The sequence below is a fragment of the Citrus clementina genome, unplaced genomic scaffold (assembly GCF_000493195.1).
Source record: "Citrus clementina cultivar Clemenules unplaced genomic scaffold, Citrus_clementina_v1.0 scaffold_6, whole genome shotgun sequence".
NCBI classification, from domain to species: Eukaryota; Viridiplantae; Streptophyta; class Magnoliopsida; order Sapindales; family Rutaceae; genus Citrus; species Citrus x clementina.
Window position 1 is genome coordinate 16,289,576 of NW_006262139.1, and position 14,380 is coordinate 16,303,955.

At 34.1% G+C, this 14,380-nt stretch overlaps 1 protein-coding gene across 3 annotated transcripts; it reads right to left on the reverse strand.

Annotated features, from left to right (window-relative positions):
• Positions 1-2,448: 2,448 nt before the first annotated feature.
• On the reverse strand, positions 2,449-3,770 carry LOC18040068. 3 transcript variants are annotated; one of them, XM_006429312.2, is made up of 2 exons: positions 3,660-3,770; positions 2,449-3,371 (listed from the first exon to the last, which is right to left on the reverse strand). In XM_006429312.2, the coding sequence occupies exons 1-2, from the start codon at positions 3,727-3,729 to the stop codon at positions 2,788-2,790; spliced, it is 654 nt and encodes a 217-aa protein (XP_006429375.1). In that variant the 5' UTR covers positions 3,730-3,770; the 3' UTR covers positions 2,449-2,787. The 3 variants fall into 3 exon arrangements, with proteins under 3 accessions (XP_006429375.1, XP_006429373.1, XP_006429372.1); XM_006429310.2 differs by having other exon boundaries at positions 3,648-3,770; XM_006429309.2 differs by having other exon boundaries at positions 3,636-3,770.
• Between the last annotated feature and the right edge of the window lie 10,610 nt (positions 3,771-14,380).

Genomic DNA, 14,380 nt, shown 5'->3' on the forward strand with positions numbered 1-14,380 from the left:
ACAGACAACCAGTTTACCTGGTGGGCTAATTACCTTTGGGAATTATATGGGCAAAAGAAAATTCATACATAAAACAAATGTGATCAGGTAATAGTCAGTACATGATGAGCTTACATGATGGAATTCTCCTACAATTTCAGGATTAACAAAGATGAATCATATGAAAAATTATAATAATGGAGGAAAATAAGATATGGAATTATGGGAATCCGATTTTGCCAGTATAGCAAAGGCCACAGATAACTTCTCAAGTTGCAATAAACTGGGAGATATTATATTTGGGCCAGTGTCCAAGGTAATATTGTGGCATTCTGCTAAAATTAGATCATATTTTCTTTTAATACTAACTAATAGGCATATCTATGGTACATAAATAGAAAGGCAAGAAATTGCAGTTAAAAGGCTGTCAAAAGGTTCCAGACAATGAATGGAAGAGTTCAAAAATGAAGTTACATTGATTTTGTTAGTAATTATAGGTTTTTGTTACATGTGTGAAATTCTTCATTATTCTTGATTATTGAACTGTGTGATGACACCTTATGAATTTGATTAACTATAAGTGGCCGATATGTTAATTTGCATTTTTTTGGTACTCATCTTAATGTAATCTGTTTTTCAGGTGATGTTGGTGGCTTTTGGGAATTTACCATCAATGTTTTTTTATGGATTAATTATTTTCTAGGATGGGTTGGTGATTGGATATTTTAGGTGATTAGATATTGTAAATGATTTATGAGATATTATTATGGATTTGATTCACCATGTATTTTGATGATGCTATTTGTTGGAAGTTTCCAGTGATTGAATATATGATGCCCAAAAAGCTAAGTGGTAGTGAATTTTGTATGCTGGTATTGTTCAAGACGATAGTGAATCTTGATAAAGTCTAAGTGGTAGTGAAATTTGTATGCTGATATTGTTTGATAAAGTCTTAAGTAGTAGTGAATCTTAATCAGCTTGGTAGTGTTTCAGATGATATATAGTGTTGTGATGTTTTTGTATGCTGGTAATGATCCAGATGGTAGTGTTGGGATGTAGATTTGTGATAATTGAATAGATGATGTTTTGACAATGTTATGGTTATTTCAAGTGATGATTTAGTGATGTTTCGATAATATTGTTGAGATAATTTGGATGTATTGATTTTATACATATTTTGATTTTTAAATTTCAATGGAATTTATAAAATTATAAAATTATAAAATTATAAAATAATAATATTAATAATATTATTTAATAATAATATTATTTAAAATATTAAAAATTATTTTCTAATTTAAAAATATTAAAAATGATTTAAAATATTATTATTATTTAAAATATTAAAAAATTTTGATTTAAAAAAAATTAAAAATTCTTTTAGTAATATTATTATTTTTAAAAAATTCTCATTGTGACACCATATTAGCATCATAAAGCTGCAACACATAATTACGCGCCATAATTTAAAATTGAATTCATAATACCCGCCAAATGTTTTTTTCACAATAAAACAAATTTACCACTAAAATATTAAAACAATATTGTTTTTGTTGTGACACATTTGTGATAGCTATAAGCTGTCACATACACCTGTGATAGATAAATTATTGTCACAGGTTTATGAGAGGGGCTACAATGACAGATAGAAACTCTGTCATAAACAGGGTCGGATGATAGATATTCTCTGTCAAGGTAGCCTATTTTTCTAGTAGTGTTCTCACGTGATGGAATATGAGAACGGTGCAATACTTGTTAACTTTGTCAAGATTGTCAAGCTAAGAAATGTGGCTGTTTCAACAGATTTTGTTTCGCTCTCGTTGCAATCCAAACCACCGATTGGCCATAAAAGGGAGCTCTCATTTGAGAGTAAAGTTGTTAAAAATCCAATACTGATTTTATGATCCAATCCAATTGCATTTGTTCACACTAAATTTTAAAACCCAATCTATGAAAGACTCACGAATTTGTGTAGAGAATAGAAAATATTTCTAATCTAAAAATATGGTGAAAATATCTTTTATATACACCTTTTTTGAAATGGCTGTGGCCATTGAAAAGCTGAGTAGTGAGAAAACTATAATTCGGTAGAAACCTGGCTCTATTATTTAAAGTTTTAAAGCAAACTTCTTTATTCATTCATTCTTAGGACATGATGCAATAATATTTTTATAATAAATGAAAGAACAAGACAATGTTCATGTAACTTTTAGAATTGTTTTATCATTTTAAGCATTTCTGTTCATCTAAAAATTTTACATTCTAAATGAGACGTTATGTGATTTTTGAATGTCTTTGAATTTTTTTGAAGAGGTTAACCAATTGTAGATATTTGCCCACGAGGAAACAAAAGCATCCCCTTGCTAACAAGAACTCAAGCTTTGATATTTAGAATGTCTTGTACTTTTATCAAAATTTTAACAAGAACTCGGGATTTGATATCTAGAACGTCTCGTACTTTTATCAAAATTTTGTAACCTAATATTTTATCAGTGGTGCTTTTTTTTTTTCATATTTATTTATATAGACTGAAAAAGCTCTGCACATTACAACACTCTTGGATCCCTTTTACAGGCAGATTAAAGGATCCAACATATGAAATCAGTGCCTTTATTATTTAATAGAGTAGATTCAAGGAGCTCTGCTCATTACGACACACTTGAATCCTTTCTAAAGGCACATTAAGGGATCTACAACAGAGCTAGTTTAACCTTGTTAACTAGAGGCACACAATACACAATACATTGACATATAACCATATCTAATCTTATGCCAAGAGTGGATTACACAATACACCCATCACACTATTCAATTCAAATACAAGTTCCAATACGTTTGACCATCAAAAGTATAATCAGTATCGGCACGAACTTCTCCACTGTCTTCGTTTGTTGCTAAAAGATCAATCTGCAAAATGAGAGAACCTCCAGCACTCAGATCACTATCAGTTCTCAATTCGTCTAATGGAATCATAGTTCTAAAGCCATGAACAGCACGCTCATGAAAACCGTCTGCATCAACAGCAAACAAAAGTCCGTTAGAAGAACCCGATGCAACAACACGAAGCAAATGTCCGGTGTCCATAAAATCTGATTTTTCAGTAGGTAGATAGTCTTTCCAATTATACTCTTGAACGCCGGGAGCAAATAGGAAGGTCCAAGAAGCATTAGCCAGCCAACTCCGACCAAATAAACCGAAATCCATCCTACCGTACCTCCTCATTTCATCAGGATCTGAATAACGTATAAAAAGGTAATCTGATTTAAAATCTTTCAATCTTCTATTACCAGACACCTTCATCAGATCTGACTGAGAAGCAGAATCAGACGTCTTCAATGGAAAAGAGGCAGAGGCAGACGCCTTCACCGAAGGAGGCGCAGACGCCATATAGCCTGCAATTAAATGAAAAATAAGCACTCAGCAACCCTTCGTATCTTGCTTATATATTTAGAGAGTTTATGCATAGTGAAAATTTTCCAATTCAATAATCTCAAGATTGTACTAAAGTCAGTTTCAGAAAAAAAAAAAAGATTGTACTAAAGTCCGGAAGTATTTATGAAGTTGCAAATCTGAACCTTATGCATAGAGATAAAGAAAGATAAATTGCTAGAACACTTGGTTCTGATCGCCTTCTAACTACACTTTTTCATATATACCTAAACGATAACCTTTTTTATAACCTGTCAATTTGCGATGTCCAGACACCTTCACCGGAAAGGACGCAGACAAATGCACCGGAACTGACCCCATACAGAATATTTCTTCTGTGATTTTAATGAAAAATATATCCTTTAAATTTTTTTTCCCTGCCTTGTAATTAGCTACACATTTTCACCTCTTTTTATACAAACGAGGAACTCGAGTACAAACAAACTTTGAGCTCATGTGCATGGCCAGCATGCAACTTTTGGACTATCCGAAATCATATCATCACCATTTATTCTCTATTTTTATTTGAATTATTGCTATCTCACATATTAGATAATTGAATGTACGCCAACGCTACAATACCCGCATGTATCACATACATGCGGGTAATAAAAAAATTAAAAAAATGTGGCCATTCTTTGGCTGCCACTTGGCAGCCAAACATAAAAACAAAAAACCTTGGAGCAACCGGACATAAAAAAAAAAAAAAAACTTGGAGCAACCGGTTGCTCCTTAAATGAATATTATATTATAAAATAATATAATAATAAAATAATAATCATTTTAATAATAAAGACAATATAATAATTAAAAATTAGTTTCAAGTTTAATGGTAAGTGTTTCATGTTTATTGGTCCATTAATTGCATGATTTTTGGAGTTACAAGTTAATGATCCTAAGTTCTATGTTCATTATTCTAAATTTCAAGTTTATTTGGTTTCAAGTTTAATCGTCTTAATTCAAGTTAATTATAGGTGTTTCATGTTTATTGGTCCATTAATTTCATGATTTTCGGAGTTGCAAGTTAATGATCTAAGTTCCATGTTCATTACTCTAAATTTCAAGTTTCTTTGTGTTACGATTACTAGTTAAATCTTGATCGTTAATCAATCAAATCGAATCAATCTAACTCCCCAAGAACAATTATCAACAGATAAAGAAACAACAACATCCAAGAAAACTAAAGAACTCAGAAAAGAGAGAGTAAGATGAAGAAGACAGCACACAAAGATTACGTGGTTCAGTACCAATGGTACCTATATCCACGACTGAAGAACCCTCTTGGGCTTAAAACTTATTATTGAACTGATTGATTACAAAGAGACAACTGATGACAAGGATTAAATCTCTCTCACAGAGAATTTTCTATCTCTCACCCTAAGCCTCTCAAAATCGTGATTGAAGTACCTCTACTGATCAGCCTTGAGCCATGTATTTATAACTATGTTTGTCCAACTGTGAGAAGCAACAAACTTAACTAACTAATGGCCCCACAAATGCTGACTCAGCTCACCACTCAGCTCCCTAATAGAATTAACTAACTTGCTTCACAAATCTCCACCTTAGTTCATTTTGTTTCTGCTTCACCCCAACTCTGCTTCAGCTTGTTGACATGCTTGACTTACAAGCACCTAACTCCAATCAAGCTCAGAGAGTTCCTGAACTTGATTGTTGGTAATGGTTTTGTTAATGCATCTGCTGGATTGTCTTCTGTAGATATTTTAACGATATCTATTACACCTCTTTCAATTTCTTCCCTTATGAAATGCAGCCTTATATCTACATGCTTGGTCCTTTCATGATATTTGGAATGCTTACTCAGCTGAATTGCACTTGAGCTGTCACAACATATAGGAATCGTGTCTTGATTCAGTCCCAGTTCTGATACTATTCCATTGAGCCATTTTGTTTCTTTTACAGCTTCAGCTAATGCAATGTACTCAGCCTCTGTAGTGGATAATGCAACCACTGGCTGTAGAGAATCTTTCCAACTCATAGCTCCACCACACAATGTAAACACAAAACCAGTAGTTGACCTTCTCTTGTCCAAGTCACCAGCAAAATCAGAGTCCACATAGCCAATGATCTTACTTGTGACACCATCATTCCCTTCAAATAAAATACCAGACTCAGATGTCCCTTTAAGATACCTAAGTGTCCATTTAGCAGCATCCTAGTGAATCTTTCCTGGATTCCCCATAAATATACTAACCAAGCTCACACTATAAGCAATATCAGGTCTAGTGTAGACCATAGCATACATAATGCTTCCAACTACACTAGAGTAAGGAACCTTCTTCATATACTCAATATCAGCATCATCAGATGGCTCCTGCTGCTTTGACAATTTGAAATGAGTGGCTAAAGGAGTGGAAACTTCTTTAACATCTACCATTCCAAACTTGTTCAATACTTTTCTAACATAACCAGCCTGTGTGACGAATAGAGTTTTGGCAACTCTATCTCTTTTGACCTGCATTCCCAGAATCTTGATTGTAGAGCCTAAGTCTTTCATTTCAAATTCAGATCTTAGCTTAGCTTAAGTTTTTCTATTTCTTCTCTGTGTTTGCATGCTATGAGCTTGTCATCAACATAGAAAAGTAAATAAATCCCATCTCCAGAAGGCAGAAGCTTATAGTATACACAATTATCATATTGACTTCCTGAGTAGCCATGTGCCATCATAAACTGGTTAAACCTCAAATACCATTGTCTGGGAGATTGCTTTAAGCCATATAAACTCTTTTTAAGCAAGCAAACCCTGTCTTCTAATCCTTTCTGAATGAAACCTTCTGGTTATTCCATGTATATCTCTTCCTCAAGGTTGCCATGAAGAAATGTTGTCTTGACATCTAGTTGATCTAACTCCAGATCAAAATAAGCTGTGATGACAAGCAGCACCCTGATTGAGCTATACTTAACAACATAAGAAAACACTTTATTGTAATCTACCCCTTCTCTTTGTGTAAAACCCTTAGCAACCAGCCTTATTTTATACCTTGGAGGTTCAAGATTAGCAACCCCTTCTTTAAGCTTGAAAATCCATTTACACCCAACCAGCTTTCTTTCCATAGGCTTTTCTACCAAAATCCAGGTATTATTTTTCTTTAGTGATGTCATTTCTTCTTCCATTGCTGATAACTAGTTTGACTTATCTCTGCTGTTCATGGCTTAATTATAACTATCAGGTTCTTCCTCAATAACTTCTTCAGCCACTATGAGTGCATAGGATATCAGATCAGCTATGCCAAACCTTTTAGGCATTCTGATGACTCTTATCTCTCTGTCTCCTACCAGCTGATAAGTCTCTTTTTCTGAGGAGCTAGATCTGCAATCATGAGATTTGATCTTGTCATCTGCAGACTCCACCTCCAAGTTAGGCTCTTGACTGACACTTTGCTCAGGGGCTAACAGTTCAGTTTCAACCTTATGTTGCAGCATAACATCCTCATAAAAAATAACATCCCTGCTCACTATTACTCTTGAAGGTTTCCCATCTAAGCACCAAATTCTATATCCTTTAACACCCTTAGGGTAACCAATAAAGATGCCTTTAATTGCCCTAGGCTCAAGTTTTCCCTAGTTAATGTATGCATATGCTGGCGTGCCAAATATTCTAAGATTACTAAAATCAGGAGCTTTACCAGACCAAACCTCTTGAGGGGTTTTGAAGTTCAGTGCTGTAGTGACAGCATCAGCCCAGAAGTGTTTTGACAGATTTGCACTAAACAACATGCACCTGACCTTTTCCACTAAGGTCTTGTTCATCCTCTCAGCAAGGTCATTTTGCTGAGGTGTATGTCTTACTGTTTTGTGTCTTACAATCCCCTTCTCTTTGCAGAAGCTATCAAACTCCTTACTGCAAAATTCTAGGTCATTATCAGTCCTCAGCCTTTCTACTTTCCTCTCAGTTTGGTTTTTAATTAATGTTATCCATTCCTTGAACTTCAGTAGAGCTTCCCCCTTTTGTTTTAAGACACAGACCCAAACTTTTCTGGTGTAGTCATCAATCAAAGTCATGAAGTATCTAGCTCCTCCATGTGATGGAACCTGTGATGGCCCCCATAAGTCTGAATAGATGTAGTCTATTGAGTGTTTGGTTTCCTACTTGCCAGTGCCAAACTTTTGTCTGGTTGCCTTACCAAACACACACTTTTCACAGAACTCAAGTGATGAGATCTAATCAGAACCAATTACTCATTGTTTCTTTAGCTCTTTTAAACCTTTCTCACTCATGTGACCTAATCTCATGTGCCATAGCTTAGTTTTATCCTTATCAATAGAGGCCATTATTCCTGGTGTGTAAGAGAATCCTATTAGAACATATAGCCCATTCTTCCTAACCCCATTCATTGTCACTCTGCCATTTTGAATGACCTGTAGCTCACCATTTTCAGCTTTTATGCCGCAGCCAGATTGGTCAACTTCTCCTAAGGATATAAGATTTCTTTTTAGCTCTGGTACATATCTAACATTTCTTAGATCTCTTTCTACCCCATCATGCATGGTAATGGCAACTGTCCCAATCTCAACAACTTTACAAGCTAAGTTATTACCAAGTAAAACTTTACTATATCAACTTTCTCGAAAGTCATGAAGAGTTGCTTATTAGGGCTCATGTGAAAAGAGCAGCCAGAGTCTAAGATCCATTCTTGAGTAGGTTGCTTATCGACAGCAATGAGTACATCAGCACCTTCTGAATCTTCTTCATTCTCTGATGTTATAGCTGCCTTACCAGAGGTCTCTTTCTGGATCTTTTCAAGTTTCTTCTTCTCAAAACGGTCTTTAATATAATGTCCTTCCTTCTGACAAAAATAGCACTTCCTCTTCTTTCTTTTATTATCAGTGTTTTCTTTTTAGTTGTTTCCTTTCTTCTCATGTTTCTTCTTCTTGTCAGCTTTTGATTTGGCCATCAAGATTTCTCCCATCCCCTGATATTTTCCTTCAGCTCTTTTCTTCAAATATTTTGACTCGAGAGCACTCTTCACATCTTTTAAGGTAAAAGTTTGTCTCTCATACAATAGTGTATCAACGAAATGCTCATACGAGTCTGGAAGAGAGCTTAACAATATAAGAGCTCTGTCTTCATCTTCAAGATTGATGCTCACGTTCTCTAGGTCCATAATCAACTTGTTGAATTCATCAAGATGATCTTTCATGGTTGTTCCATCCTTCATTGAGAACGTGTACAACCTCCTTTTCATGTAGAGTCTTTTGGCTAGAGATTTCTTCAGGAACATCTCTTCAAGCTTTGTCTAGAGGCCTGATGTAGATCTTTCTTTTGCTACCTCCCTCAGCACTTCATCTGAAAGATGCAAGATGATGGTGCTGTGAGCTTTGTTGTTGATGGTCCTTATGTCTCTACCTGAAACTGAGGAACCTTCTGCTTTTTCTTTCTTACCGATTTGATCTTCTTCAATATCAAGGGCAGCATCAAGCCCTTATTGTATCAAGATTGCACGCATCTTGAGACTTCATAGATAGAAGTCATTTTTGCCATTGAACTTTTCTAGATCATATTTGGTAGAAGCTATTTGAGAACAAGAGTTGAGAGTTGTAAAGGCTTTGATACCAATTTGTTAAGATTACTAGTTAAATCTTGATCGTTAATCAGCCAAATCGAATCAATCTAACCCCCCAAGAACAATTATCAATAGATAAAGAAACAACAACACATCCAAGAAAACTAAAGAACTCAGAAAAGAGAGAGTAAGATGAAGAAGACAACACACAAACATTACGTGGTTTGATACTAATGGTACCTACATCCACGGTTGAAGAACCCTCTTGGGCTTGAAACTTATTATTGAACTGATTGATTACAAAGAGACAACTGATGACAAGGATTAAATCTCTCTTACAGAGGATTTTCTATCTCTCACCCTAATCTCTCAAAATCATGATTGAAGTACCTCTACTGATCAGCCTTGAGTCATGTATTTATAGCTATGTTTATCCAGCTGTGAGAAGCAACAAACTTAACTAACTAATGGCCCCACAAATGCTGACTCAGCTCGCCACTCAGCTCCCTACCAGAATTAACTAACTTGCTTCACACTTTGGTTTCTAGTTTAATGGTTCCAATTTTAAGTTAATGGTAGGTGTTTCATGTTTATTGGTTCATTAATCGGGGTTGCAAGTTAATGATCATAAGTTTCATGTTCATTGCTCTCACTTTCAAGTTCATTTAGTTTCAAGTTTAATGGTCTCGGTTTTAAGTTAATGGTAAGTGTTTCATGTTTATTGGTCCATTAATTGAGGTTGCAAGTTAATGATTCTAAGTTTCACGTTCATTGCCCTCAGTTTCAAGTTCATTTGGTTTCAAGTTTAATAGTTGTAGTTTCAAGTTAATGGTAGGTATTTCATGTTTATTGGTCCATTAATTAGGGTTGCAAGTTAATGATCATAAGTTTCATGTTTATTCCATTTTCCTCTCTATTTCAGGTTAAACTGAAAATGAGACCAATGCGAAACAGTCTCTCAGGTGTCAACAACAGCTTTCAATTATCCACAATTAGCAATCATTTTTCAACTTTAACATAATTTTTCACTAATGCCAAAGTTCTTCTTCCAAATCACTGCAATAAAATACAAGTGTTAGTTTACTCTCTCATTCTGACTCTTTGAGCAGGAACTTTAAATCAACTCTTTTTCATTTTGTGAATCTTTATTCACATTTTATGAATCATTACAAAGTGAGCCGTCTTCGCTCCTAAATTCCATCACTGCTGAAAACCTTAACTTTCCATTTACCGATACACAATACATCAGCAAAACAAAATGACAACAACCTCTGACTCAACACCACATTATTTATTCATGTATGGCCGCACACAACGCAATGCCAAGCTACAATTCCTAAAATCCAACAAATTTACCTTCATAAGTGCAAGTACGCAACAAGCAGATAATGCTTAAGACAATTCACCAGATCTTTGCGAGCTCGAACAAATTCAAGTTATGTTTTCTTGAAAAAGGAAAGCTTTCAATAATGTTGAGAGGCGGCAAATGGTGGTAATGCGATATTGATTCTCTACTGAGAAAAATGGTGATGATGATAAGTTTGGCATAAAAGAAAATTCGAGTCTGACATAAAAAGATAAGCTCAATAATTTTAAAAAAGATGTAGATCGACTTTCCCTAATCTATTATCACATATGGTCTCAATAATAATAATAACAATAAATACAGAGAAAGCCCATCAAGAGTCTAAGTCTTGTTGAAAAATGTGATCTAGCAAACCAATTGTGTAATGTTTACAATAATGAGGGAAAGCTTGCTAACATAAACTAAAGACGAAAAGAAAATCTAAAAGAAAATGAAAGAGACTAGCATACATCATGAAAAGAAGACAATGAATAAAACAAGTTAAATCATGACCATGGAAAATCGACAGATAGGATGGAGTGAAACATGACCCATTTGTTTAGAGAGATGTAATCAAGTAGAGTAATTTGTTATGCCAATTTTAAATTCACTTTGTTTTATGTTATTTAAGCCAAAGCACACGTGATATACATGATTCCAATTTCAAATTCACTTTATTTTATCTTGTACAGGCAAAGCAAACATGATGTGCAACATGCCTCCAACTTTCATTAGTTTGTTAATGCTTTAATTTCTAATTATTATGTTAATTAACTTGAAAGTTAACTTATAATACAACGCTAGACTTGCATGGTTATTATGTTCTGTTGTTATTTTACTATTGTTATCTTAGTTGAGCTCTATGTTATATATATTATTTAGTGTTTAAGTTTCCAACACCGATCATATCCTCTCAATATTGAAAACTAGGGGACTAGTGTTGGGTTTATGAAAGTTGTTTTTTTTTAAACCAGGTTTGCGAAAGTTTTTCATTCTTTTTTGGACAATTAGTTTCCAGCATCGGTAATAACTTCCCAATATTAAAAACTAAGAGACTAGTGTTTAGATTGGATTTTATTGATGTACAAATTAAACTTACATGGGCGACCTAGTCAATATGTACGACCTGAAACCTTTGTTGGCAACCCAGTCTATACTTACGACCTGAAACCTAGGTTGGTAATTTGGTCTATAAGTACAACGTGAAGCCTATATTGGCGACCTGGTTTGTAGATACAACTTAAAGCTTATGTGGGCAACCTAATTTATAGGTACAACCTGAAGTAGTTCGACTTGAAAATTAGTTTGATAAAAGTGGCCTATTTTTTAGAGGGGTTGTGTGCCACTACTTTTTGAACCGCTCATAATTGATAGATAATCATTGATAATTGCTAGTGAGCGTGTTGAAACTATGGTAAACGCCCACAATCAGGGGCCTATTTAAACTTAAGAGAGCATTAGATGGGGACGTTAACAAAATTAACTAAAAACTCTACAAGTTACCAATTTTAGAACTTTTTCTACTTTCTACAGGATCTAGGCGACTACCACTAGAAAAATCCTTAATTTTAACTTATATACAACCTCTCCTTTTCATTCTCTTTTCCTTATACACAAAACATCTAACTTAAGCATGGATGATTTATGCCGGAGCCCCAGATAGTGTGTCCTAATCGTGTTTTGTGGTTAACATGTATAGAAAGTTGTAGTCAAATTAACATTTGAGCTTGGATTTGTGCTATTATCCCTAGAAAACAAATTTAATTGTTGATGTCGTTTTTCGGCATCAACACCCTTTGGTATCTTTTTAGAATATGGTATGCTAAGTGCTAAGTTGAAGATATATGGAGAGTTATAAATATGACACAAATTGAAATGCTATGGCTTTTAATTCACCCATATCACTAGGTTGTGAATATAGCACTATAGTTGTATCATATCACAGATTAGGTACTGTCATATTGTTAAATTTTGTTAATTGTCTAATCATCTAATAGTGCACAAACCGTTGGTTATAGTATACTATAGTCGAACCCATAACATTGGCTTTCATTGTAAAACTAAATGTTTTTTTTAAATTAATTGATGTTAATTGTCACTGATTACATATTTTCTGTTACATATTTTAACTTGTTTCTTACACTTCCTAAATTTTGTATTATAGAATAAAAAATGCTTGTGATTTTTCATATTGAATGGTCACAATTTCACAAATATAGTTTATGTTTACTTAGTCAAGATATTTAATTTATATGTCAACTAATGTGACATTATTTGATTGGTTCAAATGATAATTATTTAAGTCTTATAATTTTTCATCCAAATGGTGAAATTTTATTAGTAATACAGAAAGTGAGATACAACTAAGTAAATATAATATTATTCACTAAAATTTGGGATATATTGAAACTTTATATACATATATTTAAAGTATTGTCTAAAAGTCTCCTGACATTATAACTATCTTAAAAATTTACTTTCACTAGCAACATTGGAGAGAAATCCCCTAATTCTTTTTTTGCCATCAACAACCAACGCAATGATGATCAATGACTAAGGAAGGTAAAAAAAGTCCAATTGGGCCCTTGGTTTGACTGATCTATATGAAAATCTTGAACTTAGACTTGGATCTAAAGGTCAAGGGTTAGCAAAGGTTCAAGGTATTAGGGCTCAATCACAATTAGATCAGAGTTTGAGCCCTACCAAAAAGTCCTTACCCTTGACTTTTAAATTAAAAAATACATTAAACTGCACGTTAGAACTCATGAGTGAGATAATGACACACCACTCACACAAAGTCATAGCTCACATACTTATCAAAAAGTCCTAACCTGACCTTTAAATTAAGTTTTAAATGAAGGAACACATTACACAACTCAAAATCACATGTGAAAGAATGACACACCACATGCACACACATACTCACAAAGTCACAACAAACCTTAATTCCTCTCTTTCACAAATCACAATTCTAGTTTATCACCACACCACACCAGCAGCGCTAACCATCCAACTACCATAACTATTAGCAATAACCATCGCCAGCCAGCCAGCCACCGTATTTCCATAGTCAGTAGCTCCACACACGAGGGAAAGAGAGACCACCACTGCTGCCATTCCTAACCATTGCACCTTCACAGTTGTGCGACGTCATTCCCATCAACCGCTGCCGCGGCCACTGAATCATGCTGCCATCATATTTGATAAGGGAAAATTTTAGTCTACCCTCTTCGTAAAGTGACAATCTTCAAATCACCCCCTTACTATTGAAAACATCAAGTTGTTAGATTAATTTTATATTAATCTAATATATTTGGGGCCACACATGAAATAAATAAAATGTGTGTGCTATTATTTAATAAGCCAAGAATTAAGTGATCTATTTGAAGTTCATTAAATGGTTAAGGGTATAATTATTGTGGATTAAATGCATAGATACTAGAATTTAATCATCACTTTAATGAGGGGCTGAAGTGATTATTATCATAAATACGTGACTGTTGGGTTTTCTAAAAGAAAACCAATAGTCACGATGTCTATATAAAAGGGGTTATGGTCCCCAATCTCTCTAATCCTCTGTAATTCTCTAATCCTCTCAAAGAGAATTCTAAACTCAAGAGAAAAGAGAAGATTGGAAGTCCATCTCCTAAACTCAAGAACTACTACGAATTACCATGGATTCAGGTACGCTTCCGCTTTCGCATTTCTCAGTAATTTAATCTGGATGTTATGAAGATTTAGAGGATAACAAGTGGTATCAGAGCCCCATCCATGATTAGATTATTGAGTTATTAATATCATTTTGCTTGGAATTTTGTCATTGTTGTGGTTAGACCACGTTTCGGTTTCGGTTTTATTAATTATTTCGGTTATGGTTTTATAATCTTTAAATTAAAATGATTTATAACATAAGTTTATTATTGGTCTAACATTGATGATATGCTAATTAAAGCAAGAAGTCACCAAAGTGATATCTCTTGTGTATATTAGTTTATTTGAAGTGTTAGGTGTTTGTGTTTGTATAATTCTTGCGGATGTTAATCGACCCAAAGGAAGGTTAATATTTGGCCTAATTACACACACACTTGTGATGGTAAATTTGTGA

What these genes read in the sequence shown, in the direction of transcription:
- LOC18040068 (XM_006429309.2), bottom strand. Translation starts at nt 3,729, where the DNA reads ATGGGGTCAGTTCCGGTGCATTTGTCTGCGTCCTTTCCGGTGAAGGTG. An exon ending in TAAAAAAGGTTATCGTTTAG is followed by an intron (nt 3,372 to 3,635) that starts GTATATATGAAA and finishes ATTTAATTGCAG; the next exon opens with GCTATATGGCGTCTGCGCCT.